Source organism: Dunckerocampus dactyliophorus, chromosome 15, assembly GCF_027744805.1.
Source record: "Dunckerocampus dactyliophorus isolate RoL2022-P2 chromosome 15, RoL_Ddac_1.1, whole genome shotgun sequence".
Taxonomy (NCBI): Eukaryota; Metazoa; Chordata; class Actinopteri; order Syngnathiformes; family Syngnathidae; genus Dunckerocampus; species Dunckerocampus dactyliophorus.
Window position 1 is genome coordinate 15988962 of NC_072833.1, and position 16039 is coordinate 16005000.

General features: G+C 41.4%; 1 protein-coding gene across 1 annotated transcript in view; it reads right to left on the minus strand.

Moving 5' to 3' along the window:
• Positions 1-1068: 1068 nt before the first annotated feature.
• si:cabz01007807.1 (uncharacterized) overlaps positions 1069-16039 on the minus strand; it is a 20537-nt gene continuing 5566 nt past the window's right edge. Inside the window, exons 12-34 of the mRNA XM_054753485.1 lie at positions 16018-16039; positions 14332-14391; positions 14223-14258; positions 14082-14150; positions 13957-14001; positions 13831-13890; positions 13675-13746; positions 13508-13594; positions 13370-13432; positions 11529-11600; positions 11297-11440; positions 11142-11231; positions 11010-11063; positions 10855-10929; positions 7005-7133; positions 6843-6932; positions 6726-6770; positions 6585-6647; positions 6280-6348; positions 6158-6197; positions 6009-6057; positions 2428-2773; positions 1069-2339 (exon numbers count right to left, since the gene is read on the minus strand). The exon at positions 16018-16039 is cut by the window's right edge and continues 41 nt beyond it. Of these exons, the coding sequence (XP_054609460.1) occupies positions 1935-2339; positions 2428-2773; positions 6009-6057; positions 6158-6197; positions 6280-6348; positions 6585-6647; positions 6726-6770; positions 6843-6932; positions 7005-7133; positions 10855-10929; positions 11010-11063; positions 11142-11231; positions 11297-11440; positions 11529-11600; positions 13370-13432; positions 13508-13594; positions 13675-13746; positions 13831-13890; positions 13957-14001; positions 14082-14150; positions 14223-14258; positions 14332-14391; positions 16018-16039 (2185 nt within the window). The 3' untranslated portion in view covers positions 1069-1934. The remainder of the gene's footprint in view (positions 2340-2427; positions 2774-6008; positions 6058-6157; positions 6198-6279; positions 6349-6584; positions 6648-6725; positions 6771-6842; positions 6933-7004; positions 7134-10854; positions 10930-11009; positions 11064-11141; positions 11232-11296; positions 11441-11528; positions 11601-13369; positions 13433-13507; positions 13595-13674; positions 13747-13830; positions 13891-13956; positions 14002-14081; positions 14151-14222; positions 14259-14331; positions 14392-16017) is intronic.

Consider the following 16039-nt stretch of genomic DNA (forward strand, 5'->3'; position numbering starts at 1 on the left):
ATTTTTAACTACTGTACTACACAGCGGTAAGCAGAGGTACTTTGAAGAAGTGGATGAACGCATAAAAAATAAAATTAAGAAATTCCTCCCTCTACAAAGACAGTCACAGACAGACAGATACAAATGAATGAAGGTAGTCAAGGAACGGACCAATAGAACAAACATCACCAGTTGGCAAATTGATATTTTTTGCAGTGAATTAATGTCATCAATTTCACAAATGTGCTTCAATTTCAACTGAATATGTTTGCGTTACGCACGCAAATTCAATTGCCTGTGAGGAGTCAAGTGATGTAAACCAGGGGTCACCAACGTGGTGCCCGCGGGCACCAGGTAGCCCCCCACGACCACATGAGGTGCCTGCAAGCGTGCTTTTCATTCAGGTTTTCAGTTAATAATGAAAGAACAGTAGAAAGAAATGCATTCTGAAATACAAAATGTGAGTTGTGGACACCAGCATTTTGTTAATGTTCTGGTAAAACAAGCATATTCGCTTTGTTTGGGTTTAAAATAAGGTCTGAAAATAAATGTTACAAAAATTAGTAGCTCTTGGCCGTTTTCATTTTGTAAAAGTAGCTCTCACAAGGAAAAACGTTGGTCACCCCTGATGTAAACAATAGTGAGCAGACAGCACTGATATATAGATAGGTTAAATGGCCTTCAGCACTTCTGTTAGGTGAATTCTGTTTTTAAAAAGTGTTAATTTTAAAAGTTCTGCCTAAAAGTTCTGCCTAACACTAATTCAACTTACAACGCGTCGCAGGAATAGAACACGTTCGTAACCAGAAGACCGCCTGTATTTGAAAACTTCAAATTAGCAATTTAGCTCCAGACATAGCAAGCCCTCCTAATTAAATATAGGCGCTACTAGCAACTTGATTAAGAAACAACACAGTCATTAAACTTAACAAATGAGTTACTCGTAGTTTATATTAAACTAGTATTAACCGGACCAAGTGAGTCTCAACTATTAAATACATAATAAAACATAAACTTCAGTCCTAATTGAGCAAAAGTTCCACATCATCTGGCGAGTTGCCTCCAACAAATGTGAAGTGATCATTATAAACTCTTTATTCCATCATTCACTTTTACAATAAAATACTTGCAAATTTAAAAAGATACATTTTTAAAACATTCACATATAGAAAACTATGGCATAATGTATATACTGTACATGTGCATGCAATATAACATTGGTTTTAATATGCAATTTTATCAAATGTATAAGTAATAATTTGCAACGCCACCTTATGTATACTGGAAAAATACTATAATGTTCCAAGACAAAAAAATATTTTCTTTGCTGCTCCTCAGTTCAATCAAATCGTATGTTGTTTAGATTGCTGGGCGCTATTATTGTTCATGGTACAGTGAAAAAGAGTGGAAAAATCCAAAGCCACATTGTGGTGCGAGTCACACCACTTTACCCACAAAACAATAGTGTTTGCTGAAAAGTGTAAATCAAATACATGACAACTGTAAGCGGTCTGACAACTTACAACTACAATTTTTCAGCTTCAAAAAGGTGGATTTCCCTCCATCCACTTGTCCTCATTAGGGTCACGGGTAAGCTGGAGCCTAACCCAGCTGACTTCAGGCATGAGGCAGGGTACACCCTGGACTGGTCGCCAGTCAATTACAAGACACACATAGACAAACATTCCCACCTGTTGACAATTCAGAGTCTCCCATTAGCCTAACATGCATACTTGGGGTGTGTCGGAGGAACCTGAGAGTAGAAGAGAAAATCCACACACGCAGTGAGAACATGCAAACTCCACAATGAGATCTGAATCCCGATCTCCTCCCTGTGCTAACCACGTGGCCACCATGCTATCCAAAGTGTGTTTCTTTCAGTGATCATGCAGTATTTCGTCCCATCACGGAGCACTTCCATATTTCCGCCACTAGGTGCAGCTGTTCCCCAACGTTTAAAAGTTCCCAACTGCGTTCTGTAGCTCTTCCCTGATGGCGTTGAGCTCCACCACTCCATCATTGAGCACATTGGCAACCTCCTTTATCTGAGCCACAAACTCCTTCTTGCAGCCTTTCTTTAGCCCCTGGGATTCCTTGAGGAAGTACTTGTCAATGCCATTTTGAAATTTTTGGAGCAAGGCCAAGTTCCTGTCGGTGACCTCCGTAGCTTGCATAATGGGCGAGTCCACCAGGCTGATCATCTGCACTGCCTTGCGCACCTCCCAGTCCTCGGAATAGTGCTGCGTGCCTGAGCGAAGGAAAGGATGCCCGCGCAGTTTGTAGATGCCGTGATTGACAAAGTGAAGAATCTTGGCCACGTCCTGAAAGTGGAGATCGTATTCCTGCAGCACACCCTCCACCTGATAACAACACATGCAGCTGCAGCCAGAAAGAAAACCACATACAAACACACACACACACACACACACACACACACACACAGTTCACCTTCTTGCGCTCCTGCATGTTGTTGACGTTATCCGAGATGGTTGCCGAGGCTGTGGTGATCCCTCCAGCGGTTGCTACACCCACACCAACAGCTGTGACAATGAGGGAGGCACCGAAGGTGAACGGGGCCAAGGCCAGGCCGGCGATGGCCGTCACGCCACCAACGGCCGCCGTGGTGCCACCAGTGATGCCGGCCGCCTTGGCTTTCTGGTGGAAGATCCTGATGTCGTCAGCGAGGGCGTGCAGTACGATGATGTACTGCCAGAAGACCTCGGCGCGCTCCGTGAAGACTTTGTTGAAGACGCGCAGGCCTCGCTGAACCTTTTCGGCCAAGACAGTGAAGGATCTGCCAGAGGGAATGTTGTTAAAGGTCCCCTACTATGCAAAATTACATTCAAACAGTAATATGTGTCCTAGGAGCCTGTTCATGAGCATCAAACATGACAAAAATCATCTTCCTCACTTGTTTGCTCCACTTTTGAGAGAAGGGGCACTCAGACGCTCACTTTTGAAGTTGCAGCTTTTTTTCATGAGGGAAAAAACACTTACTTATGGACATGATACCGTCTCTGACCCGCACCTAGCTAGATGAGCGCTCCCCGTGTATTAACCCACCACTTCATGGAGGACAGCTTATGTAAAAAAGCAGACGTCACTACAAATCTTAATATAAAGCATGGAGCTTTGCCAACTATCCGTCAGTCAGCTACAGGAGTGGGAGCTGTGAAGTTTTCTTCAGTGAATAGGCTAACACAGCATGATGTTGCTGTTAAATGTGTAATTTTAGCACCGTAGCTCACATAGCTATGCTACGTTTGTGTCCTCCTGTCCCACTACTTAATGGTATGTTTTGTATGTGATATATGGCATCTATTACGTTGGACAAATACAGCGTGTATACTGTATGTAAAAAGTATACAAAGTGCACAATAGTGCTTCTTGGAGACATACACTCTGTTGGAGTTTTGTGTTCCCAGTAGGGCTTACTAAAATACTATAATATACACAGTCATCACTTGTTTATCTCGGTTAATCGGGTCCAGACCCGACCGCGATAAGTGAATTTCCGCAAAGTAGGATTCCTTCTTTATAAATTGAATAATTTCATAGTAAGAGCATAGACAACTTGTTTCTGACCTTCTAAATATGTTTTTTTTAACATTATTAGAGCCCACTATACATGAAATAACACCCCTATAGTCACCTTTACTTTTGTGGTACCCAATATAGTAGATATAATCAGAGAAAATAAGTAATAAGACATAAATAAAAGTCAAGCTCGTGTGTGTCCCAGAAAATGTGTTCCGTGTGGAGGACAGGAAGTGTCATCGGGGGTTCAGAGTTGAGTTTTTGCAGCAACATGAGCCCGTGTTATCATTACAGTAATCATTAGTTGTTCATTTAATTACTGACACCTAGTGACCAGTGTGGAATACTTCATTCACTATTTGCTTGCTTGTATAAATGGTTTACATTAGTGTTTCAGTTCATTTAGCCATTTTTATGCTTGAAAATGCTTAATTTCAGCAGAAAATATTACATACAACTTGCTTAAATATGCATTTTTGGACTAATAATAGGCCATATTCAACAATGAAACAGCATGATTTATTAATTAATGTATGTACGTGAGCGTGAAGCCGTGAAATTTAAATCGCAATGTGGCAAGAGACAACCGTACTCAAACATAAATGCAACACTTTTGTTTTTGCTCCCATTATTAAACAGCTGAACTCAAAGATCCTAAACCTGTCTACGTTCATTTGTTGTCCATAACTTACACCTTCCCATACCATAACTCCACCATGGGCCACTTGATATGCATTTGCATCTGCATTTTCTTGATGGCATTTTGAATGCACAGACATACCGTGAGAAGATTCTGAGGCACATTGCTGTGTAATTGATCCACGACCATCACCTCATGTTGCAGCATGACAATGCACAGCCTCATGTTCCAAGGATCTACTGTATATAAAATTCCTGGAAGCTGAAAAATATCCCAGTTCTTGCATGGCCAGCATACTCACTGGACATGTCACCCAATGAACATGTTTGGGATGCTCTGAATCAGCTTATACGGTAATGAGGCAAATGGGAGGTCACACTGGTCTTGGCTCTCGAATTCATAGGTTTTTATAAAAAGAACCACATCTTCTCTTTTAGTGTGAAACAGAAACTGGTAAAAATAACCTGTATGCCTATTAATGACAATGTCAATGTGTTGTAAATGAATGCCTTTACTCACTGTCTCGGAATGCTAGATACTGTGTACTGTGGGGCTCTGAGATTCATTACTGTCTGTCTGCCAAAGCCTGTCTTCCACTGCTGAGAAAGGCTGGTCATCTCGTCCCATGAATTCAGTTATTTTTCGGGCTATTAGCTTAGCCTTCTGACTGTCACGCACATTCGCGTGAGTGTTAGCCACATACCTGCGTTAGCTGCCGTCTGAATAATGATCACACCGTGAGCCTCGAAAACGCACCATACTCTGTCAATTGTTTGTTCTTCAAATGCCGTATTAAAGCGCAAGATAGTTTCCGTGGCATGTGTTGGCAGTTAAGTTCCACACGGCAGACATGATTGGCATTGTTTTGTGGGAGGGGAAGTGAGAGACGTTAGTTAGGGCAAGACACTGCACGAAAGGATCACTGCGGCCTGCAACACTGCTAGCCACAGCTATCGGCTTTGAAAGGAATTTATCAGCATTTGCCGATCTTGTGATTTTTCACAAAAATCGACCCATACTGATCGGTGGCCGATTGATCGGAGCACCCCTAAGCCCTACTTATTATAGATAAAAACCTATCAGCGATTAATTGTGATTCATTACGAGTTAACTATGGATGGCCCTAATTCATACACTTTGTATGCTGGTTTATCATGTTTGTTCAACTTTCCTCTTAAATTTGTTATCCGATTTATATGGAGACTTGAACCACAGTGATTGCGAGTGGACAAAGAAAGTGAAGCTCAAGTTCAACCCGTACAAATAGAAGGATTGCAACATCACACTATGATAAAAAGGTATGTAGGATTCCGAGTTAGCTACGGTATTTATCAGTGCTCATGTGAAATTTTGTCAAAATCTTTGTCAAAATGATGCGAAACTGTTTTTTTTACCCGGAATTACTTATCAAATTAATGAACCAGTGAATTATGTTAAATATTCCAAGTCCATTAAGATAAAAACAGTTCTAATACTTTCCAAATGCTGAAATACACAAACAGTTCGGATAAATAATAAGAAAGCTATGGAGTTTTGCGTTGTTGCATCACTCTAAATTGATGATCGTTCTCGATCGCTGCTTGTGTCTTAAGTCAAGGGTAAAACAATAGGGATCGACAGCATAATACCTCACAACAAAATGTAACTTCCTTAATACTGAAGTTAGGGAAGTGAGTAAGGTATCAAACAAAATGTGTCTTGATGCTTTATCTGATTAAATAGATTACAGACATGATATTACATGTCTGATATTGCATGTCCTTATATAATATGGAACCTTTAACAGTACTATCTTTCTGTCCTGGTGTCTCCTCACCAGGGAGGCATCCAGGACAATTGAAAAACCACCTACTTGGAATCATTACTTTTGTCCTCTTCATCTGATGGCAGCTCATCCCATTCTGAAAGACGACCAAGCAACCGGTGAAGATGAAGATGTTTTTTTCTTTCTGATTGACTAAGCGGCGTGTCACACTGTGAACAGAGTAGTATATGACTCACGTTCCACTGTGTGCCACCACTCCATCAAGCTGTCCGTGTCCTACAAAACAGAGAGCAAGAATAAAGCGACATCTTCTACACACTAGCTACCGTGGGGTCAGACACAATGAAGACACACTCACTCCGTCGCCCTCGCTGTCCTCCAAACCCGTTGCCGCATACCCATCCTTCTCAGCCGCCATCCATTCAGCCTAGGAAGGGAAAGGACACCATTAGCGTTTAAGCTAGCAACATTCCCATCAACATGGAGACATGACCGCTTTGTTCCCCCGATATGAGCGGTATGTCGACAAACAAGTTGACACACATGTCACACTGTTGTGTGTTTACATTTCACACGGCACGTTTATCTAATTTTCCATCTTAAGCTCAGTTTTTGAGCAGACTCAAGCCAGTTCAAATTCTGAGAATGATGTTAAAAACTGACCCGAGCCGCCTCTGACATGTGGTTGCCTGCTGAGTCCTCATTGCCGCCATCCCACACTTTGTTCTGACAAGAAACACAGTTTCAAGTGCATGTGAGTAAACATTTGCACGTTCCTCAGACCAAACCTCAGACCATGCTCACCTTCGATTTGGGCTTTCGAAATGGTTTGCGCTTTAACTTTTTCTGCTAAAAAAAAAGAAAACAAAAAAAGAGTTGAGTCCCTCCAGAAAAGAAGTGACATCAGCGTGACCTGATTACCGGTTTGCAGATTCCCAGGTCATCCACTTCGCAGTCGTAGTCTACTTTGGGATTCCGGCCTGGTTTTCCAGAGTCCAGCCAGTGGTCAGACTGTTGAAAGGGGACAAATTAAGCCAAAGCTCTTGGAAAAACGCAGCAATGGGAATAAAATAAAAAACATACACAAGACGCCTGCGCAGCATCAGCATGGCTGTGTGGGAATAGCTCCCCCAGTTCAGGTGAATTGTGGATCGGCTTTTGTTTGCGCAAGGGCACCAGAGGAGGGACCGGAGACTTGAATTTGTTTTTTTTCTAAAAGAAGGACAAAAAAAATATGGTATACACATGTGTGTGCTCAAGGTGACAAATCAACACTTGCTTTATTAAACAAAACAGGTTGCTGTTGGCCACAACCAAGCCACAAGGATGAGCAAGAACGTACAATAACAGAAAAATACAGCCAACCTAACTATCAAATGTCACTCTCCCCAATCACGCCCACACACCCAAAACTCCCCCTGACGCGTTCACAGCAACAGTTGGACCCAACTCTTAACTTTTCACATCACACGCAAGTTCAGGATCGCTAAAGTATACAACAAGTGAAACAAACTTTCATCCACAGTTACTTTTTACTAGTAATGGGTAGATGAGGCCTCATGAAGTGTTGCGGCCCATTACCCAAATTGTATCGATACTGTGTCACTGTGTTGCTCAATACTGACACCTGCTGGATCTTAAAGGGTGCGCATCGCTGCCGTGACACATCAGACACATTGCGTTTGTCGACAGTCTCTGTTGGTGTAGCGCTGTGGTTCTCAGTTATTTCCTGTCATGCCCGCTGCAGGGGAAAAAAATGTTTTCACGCCACATCGCCGATTTGAAATACTACTGAGAAAGTTTCTGTCCTTATATGGGCCCTGTAATTGGCTGGCAACCAGTCCAGGGTGTACCCTGCCTTGTGCCCAAAATCAACTGGGATAGGCTCCAGCATACCCACGCCCTAGTGAGGATAAGCGGCATAGAAAATGGATGGATGGATTTATCTTTACTGTACAGACTGAACTCGAAACTGAAACCAGGAAAATGCAACAAAATGAAGAGCTGTGAAGCATACAAGCGTATTCAAGAGTCAAATTGCATGTTGAGTGTGATAAATTTGGACATGTTGGCAGGTCTGCACTAACACTGAAAGTACTCTCTAGTTCTCACACCCCCCTGACAGTTCACCGGGCCCCCTTGTCCCGCCCCACTATTTGAGAAGCACTGGTGTAGCGGTATATGGCGCTCCCTTGCAATGCAGAGGGCGCACGTTCAATCCCAACCGTGGACACCTTTATAAAAAGAAAAGGAGGTTCATAATGGGGGATCGGGCGGTCCCGGTCTGAACCATAATGTCCTTAGTCACATTTTTGTCCCAGTCCACCCCTGACTGCAACATAGTCGCGAAACTCAACTGACATATTGATTCAATGACTACATACAATAATATTGAAATTATTGTATTATTTTATATCTTAATCCATTCACAAGTGTTAGCCTATAAAAAATGACGTCATGACAAAGATCGCCTCCTTTGTCAATGATTCACATAAGCCTGCCTTCATTCACGACTTTAAGGTGTGGTCTACGCTATCAGGGCATGTCAGGAATCTGGATGGGAGAATATGAATAATGGAAATGTGCAACTACAAACGTGTAGAAAAACACTTAAGTGCAAATGTGAGAATAGGCCCCTTAGTGTGCAAGCCCTGCCTACTGATTGCATGCAGCATGTGCACTGAGTGCACTGAATAATGGCGCCAGCCGGTTTTTGTTTGTCAGCATGGCGGCAATAATAGAATGTTTTGGAAAGGTTCATCTTATACCATAACTTTCTACAGCCTGTGTAATGTCTTTAATGTAATGTGTGCAAGTGTGACATCATTATTTTTGCTAATCAGACAATAAAATACAGAGAAATGTCATACGGGAGGAGTAGTCGCTTCATCCTGAAGGGGTGGGGCGTGCTTAAGCTGGAAGGTGCTTGTCACTGCCATCCTTCCACAGAGAGGAAATGCCGGCATGTTTTTTTGACAACAGCAACAAACGGAGCACAGCCAGTCAAATGTATTAAATATATTTTTATGCTCTGCTGAATGAATGAATGAATTTAATTGCCAAGTCGGAGGATTACAGGGTTTCCGCTATATATAATTGATCTTGGCGCAAAGCCACGACAAAATAAAATCCGCCACACCTTCAAAATGAGTTTGTTTTTTATACTTGAAAACAATCGTAAGTAATATGTTGTATGAAACGATGTATTGTATATGCTACATACTGTGTATACCTTATTATTTATGCACATATTGACCACTATTGGTTTGAAAACAATTTAAAATATCATAAAAATGTTTCACCACGCTTTATTTTGATAAGCATGCACTGTAATCGCCTGTCCACCCTGTTGGCACTTGCACATGTGTGACCAGATAAAAGTACGCGACCCATCCTGTCTTTACATGCCAGTGTGTGTGATCGCTCACGTTTCAATCTCATTCGACTTTCTGTCATCTTTGTTTGCACATTTTGCCTGGCTCTCACTGCCTCTCTGGCGGCAGTGAGCTAGCTCTTTTTCTTGTTTGTCCTGTCCAGCTATTGGGGCAGATAGTATTGTTGATTAAATGCCCTTACATGCTAAACAGATTTGTTCTGCCAGGGAAAAGTGTAAGACACTCTTCCCTGTTATATAGGTTTTATTTGACTTTATTTGATATTTATTGTTATGCAAATTTGGAGCAGCCGGACAGGAGCAGGAGGAGATAGAAAAGAAAACAGAGGGGGGAGTGCGGGAACAAGAGGGGGACAGTACAGAGAAAGACAAGAACAACAGCAACAACAATTGCAACAACAATAACAAAACAACAGAAACAAACAGGACTAGCCATAAAGACCGTGATGAAAATAACAAAATATCAACATTCACAGTGATAATACTGAATTGAAACAATCATAGTTATTAGTGGTAATAGTAGTAATAAAAATATTAACCATAATAGTGAACAGAATGACAATAGTAATGCACACAATTGTAATAACTATAATCTAATTGCTGACATCACCATCACTGTAATTAAACCAACAACATGATAGCATAATGGATAAAATAAGCGAGTATGTATACAGTAAATGTGTGCATATCTCTGAACGTGTAATTGTCACAGAGAATGTATGAAAGGGGAGGGACTACCTCCTACCACCCAGCAAGCCCTGCCCACAGAGCCAGGCCAAGCCCCTACCACCAGAGAGCCACCGGTTACGGGCCCTGGCAGCACCAAGGCTTATAGTCGGGTACGGCTTACATGTACAAAACTGTTTTTATCTCAAAATTTAGTGGGTGCGGCTTAAACACTGGAAATTACAGTAGTTCATGATGTTATATTTGTAAAAAAAAAAAAATTATTATTTTCATATTAAAAAAAAAATGTTTTGTGTTGTTTATGTTATGGTATAGATATTTGAGCTGTCACAAAAGTAAAAAATATTTGTGTGAAAGTGAGAGCTCTGCTTGAAATGTATCTTTTCACAAAAAGCTTGTTTTCTCCCGTTTCAACTGATATTTTCCTGAAACTTACCTATGTTCCACTGCTGATTACTAAAGAAGGGAAAAACGTAGAAAGACACTTTTTTTCCTGATGAAAGACGGGATTCTAATCTTTCTTTCGGTAGGTTCCATGTTTATATAGCCATAGAACACAATATTCTGTGTGCCTTGAAAAAAGTCAGTCAAAATCATCTAAAATGCCCGGTACTGAAGGGGTTGCCTTTTGAAAAATGGCTGGTATTGAATGAGTTAAAGTAAAAAAAAAAAAAAAAAAACTTGTTATATGTAACAAGTTTTCACAACCTCTCTCCAATTATGGCCTGCTTCCAGTTAACTAATTCATTTTGGCAGGTTTGGTAGATAACGTTCCAGTTATAATTACAGCACTGATGACACTTCACTGACAGGTTTCATCATAAATACTCTAAATGATTAGAGAAGAAGTACCTGCTTGTAGCCATCTGCATTCAGCTCTTCATCATCCAGCTTGTCATCTGGGAAGCTGGCGTTCAGCATGTTCTCCTGTTATTAGGTGCAAAACAAAACCAGTCAGACCTTGCTTTAAGGTTGCTTATTCCACATTACAAACAACAAAAAAGCACCTTGGAGCTGCGGCGAGCCAAGTGCAGCCCTTTCTTCTTTCCTGATTTTTTATGCTGGAGGAGAAAAGAAAAAAAGTCAGGTCAGAACAGGAAGCCGAAAGCTGATGTAGAATTCCAAGATGAGGAAGTTACAGATTTGTAGTCCTCTGGCCAATATAATTCGTCATTTAATCCAGCGGGCATGCTAGCAGAGGTGACGCCGTTCATGTCCAGGAGGCCACCCTAAGGACATCGATGCAGTGAGACATGTACATCTCACATTATACTGTATATGTAAATAAAACTACCTGTCTGGTGGAATGAAGACTTTTTAACTGGTCCACATCTTCAAACATATGCTCCTTTGAGTCTGTGCGATTGCGGAAACCATAAGCCCCCTTGGGTTGCTCTTCCGTAGAGACAAACTTGAACTTCATTTTTTTCTTGCCCTTCTATAGAGACAAATAAACACAAGATAATGCCAACTACAGTGTCCATCACCTGCTGCTGTGGAAGAGTCTGGAATTCAAAAGGGCGTACACTAGTGTAGCTGTCAGCCTCCTCTTGCCCCATTTCTTCTTCCTCATTCATGTTGTTGTCCAACATGGCCTCCTGGGGAACCGGTTTCACATCATTTACAAGTTTTGCCATGTCACTCTGAGTGTCCTAATATTAACAGCAGTTCACTTAATAATATAGTCATTGATCGTTGATTTCAGTCTCAACTGGTTTGCTATGTCAACGATGGAAAGTTAGGCCACATCCACGCGATGGCACCTTTAAATTTAAACACCTTTGCAACAAAATTAATATGAAAAACCTAATTCATCCATCATTATATGAAGATGAGAAGATGGGAGCCTCATCTACAAGAAGGGTACAAAAAGTTTATTATATAATATACTACAAATGCACTAATAAACACTTTTATTCATTTAAACGCAGCGTCTCCTATAGTCACAAGGTGGTCTAACAAAAGCATTGTTGGCATTAACCACTGTGGCTGTAGGCAAGCTTCTGATGTAGTTTTTATTAACTTCACAAGATGGCCGTAGATGCATTTTTATTATGCAGCTGCCTTTACTCTATCATATTTTCATTTACATTTCCAAGCATAAAAATGGCTAAATTAAATAAAATCCAAATAAAGTACAGTATAAGGCATTAAAAGGCGTTCATAAAATGTAGTGTTCTAAACTGGTCAATGATGTTAAAAAACGTATGTAGAAGGTTTTCGTTACTCTAACAACAAAAATATTTGATTTAGATATAAGGAATCCTACTCCACGGAAATTCACCTGGAACCAGTTAACCGTGATAAATGAAGTCATTACTGCAAATCCAATTCATCCTTTCCAGAAAGCCACACATTTTATGTATAAAACAATTTGAAATGCATATAAATACATACTGTATAAATGATGAATTAAAGGGCTAAATGAACATTTTTGGTTACTTTTACCTTCTCCGAAGACGTGTTTCTTGAACGTCACAATGGGGTAGCGTGATCAACATAGACACCGCCTTCCTGTTTTGCCCTGACTTATTTATTGAATTCAATAGTGTTCATCACCTCAAACTAAGTTGCAAGTACCAGCATTTGATAAAGAAGGTGAGAAATTATTAAATTCAATAAATAACTGATGACAAAACAGGAACGTGGTGTCTGTGTTGATCTCGCTGCCACATCGTGTCTTTGGGAACAGTCACATCTTCAATCAAGGTAAAAGTACCATTAAACGTTTATTTATCACTTTCATTCATCATTTACTGTATATGTAATTATATGCATTTTTCATCAACGTAAAACTATAAACACATGTTTTGTGTTAACATTTTTGGCATTCTGGAAAAGATTAATTTGATTTACATTATTTCTTATGGAAAAAATTCATTCAGTTAGTGTATGTTTCGGTTCGCATCTGACCTTGGACATTCACACCACACTGGGAACGCCAAGGTAGGTTGGATTGCAAGGTTTATAGTGTGCGCAAAGCACTTGTGCGGTTCCAATCCTGCCTCACGCACTGCCACTTCCGTATTACATGTATTATCATTCACATGTCTTACCTGTTCTCGAAATGAGAAATATCGTCATGTTAATCTATAATCTTCACGTTGAATCATTGTGCAGAAGAATTCACCAAGCGTTGGATTGTTCACCCACTAATAGGGAACATGAGCTGGGCTTAGACTGTCGTGAGACAGGTTAGTTTTACCCTACTGATGTTGTTGCAATAGTTACCACTTACACCACTACTTCCTATGGGAAATTTTTTTTGAAAGTCGTAGAAAATTTTCCATCCTCCTGGAATGGGTTGACCTTGTAGTCCAATTTGATAATACTAGCAAGTGTGTTTGGGCGTGTGTGTGAGTGATACCTGAGAGCACCATCTGGCAGTGGACTCTCTCATTTGCATCCTTTTCTTCATTAAGTTGTTGTCCTGTTACATGATGGGGAGAAGAAAATCAATTACCACACTTACAGCGCCTTCAACTGCATGTCACATGATATTTACCTTGCTTTCAGCAGCCGGGTGTCTGTGGAGGAGGCTGGTGGACGCACGCCTCAGCAGCTGGTTGACTTTCTTCTTCAGAGGCTGCTTCTTCACACCAAAAAAAGAAGACGCAATGGTCGGATTTGAACAAAGACTACAAGGTTGAAAGGCAAAAGACAATGTCCTACTTTGGTGTCCGACCAACTTTGTTCTCCATCTTCCTTCTCTGCTGGTGACTCGTTCATCTCGTAGAAATAGTCCTGAGAAGAGAAGATCGGATACAGGAAGAATGCTCCTTCTCTTCATCTTACTTGGAATGATGTGGGCTAATTCCTGATGGGTACCTGTGATGATTTGTGTTGAGTAGGTGAGGTCAAGCTACTGTCGTCACCAGGAAGTTTGTCCTGGTAAGTGAACATCTTTGTTAGCGCAAACAAACAAAATGTTTAATTTGTAGGTGCTTGGTTTACCTTTGAGCCTCTTCTGGACATCAGGGAGAACTTCCTCTCCTTTTTCTGTAGCACATGTTCACACCTCAGCTGATGTTGTGTTTAAGAATAAAGATACAGGTAGTACACAAACAATGATGAGTCACCTTGCCCTGACTTCCAGCATCATCCTGATCTTCTCCGCTTCCTCCTCCTTCCTCGGAGTCCATCTTCACCTGAAAAGAAAGGCTTGGCTTTGTTGGCTTACATTTTTTTCCCCTTCATAGTCAATTTATAAAAACTCTTACTCTCAGAGATTCACGTCGGAGTCGAAACTTCCCTGCCTTAGAAGACAAAAAACACAGACATGGCTCAAGATCTCCACGGGAGTGCAAATTAATAAAAGGGTTTGCTTACTGGTTTAAAGTCGGGCTGGAGCTGAGGACTGTCCTCTGGCCAGTCTTCTACACATCTCTCCTGTTTGGACCATATTCGATTAATATACATTGCTTTAAAAGAAAATAAATCTAGTAGACGTTTGCGTAAAAGTTCTACACTAAAGACATACTCATACTAGGCCATTCGAACAGTGTTGAACCTAGGTGCGATTCCTCCTCCCTCTTCTGGCCCCCACTAAGGGGCTGTCTACACAGAAACGTTTTCAGGTTAAAACAGCAAAGTATTTTACTGTTTCAGCCCTTCATCCCCACGGAAATTGTGTTTTGGGCGCCCTGAAAAAATACTTTTTGAAAACGGCTTCCAGAGTGGGCCGCATTGTGGTCTAGTGGTTAGCATGTTGGCCACACAGTCAGGAGTATAGTTTGCATGTTCTCCCCGTGCATGTGTGGGTTTTCTCCTGGTACTCCGGTTTCCTCCCACATTCCAAAAACGTGCATGTTAGGTTAATTGGCGACTCAAAATTGTCCATAGGTATGAATGTGAGCGTGAATGGTTGTTTGACTATACAGTATGTGCCCTGCGATTGGCTGGCGACCAGTTCAGGGTGTACCCCACCTGTCACCCGAAGTCAGCTGGGATAGGCTCCAGCATGCCCCCACGACCCTAATGAGGAGAAGCACCATAGAAAATGGATTGATGGGTGGGTTCCAGAGTGGGAAAATCTGAAAAGACCAGCTTGCCGTTTCCATATAGACAGGCCAAACCGCTTCTTCATGAAAACAATGACGTTACCAACCCGTCCCGTCAACATGACCAGATGTGAGTATTGACGACAAGCCAACATAATATATGAATATTTGGACTGGCATGAGTCGACAATATCCTGATATTTTGTTGTCTTATGCTCCAAAATGAGTTGCAGAAGTAATTCCCCGTCATCTTAAGCCTAGACGCGGCTTGGGAAGTGGAAGACAACGGAGTTATGCGCATGTGTTCTTTCTTCTTCTATAGTTTGGTGTGTCACGTGTGTTCCATCTGTTTATAGCGTCGCACGTAGGTGTGCCTTGTGTATTACATCGTTTTCACCCAGTGATTCATTTCCATCTGGATGCAACTAATTACCAATCCCGCACAGTGTGACGTGAATTTTTTTCAACCCGCCAAAAAAAATTCCCAGAAACATTTCTGCATGGACACGGCCTGAGTATTTGTTGCCTGTGCCCATTTGCTTGTGCCATCACTGCTGTAATCCTGCAATTTCCATGACTTTATGGATTATTTCCAGTCTTATTTGGAATCGTTCTGATTATTTCCATCGTGCAAAGTGGCAGTTGTCATTACTTGTGAAAAGAGTCAATGCACTGATTAAATGACACTTCTTTACTACGCACACAAACTTAGTGCAGGCAAGCGAGCACGTTTTGGGTTTTGACTTTAATTATTTGAGTCTTTCTATTTATTTATTTTATACATGCCATCGGTTCGCATTAGCTTGTGAAAAGCAATCGCATTACAGTCAACCTACGACTCTGCCATGTTGAGCTCTAGCACACCTCCTCCAAGCATGCCAAAGAAAGGAAAGAATACCAAACGTGAGGACGGATCAGACCACTCACAAGAGCCGGACTTCAGATGTGAAGTGGGCCCAAGCATGGTATAATTGGCCTAGTGTGAGTACATTCAAAGACAAGTCTGTCCCCAAACCTGTCCCGTCAGCAAAATGTCT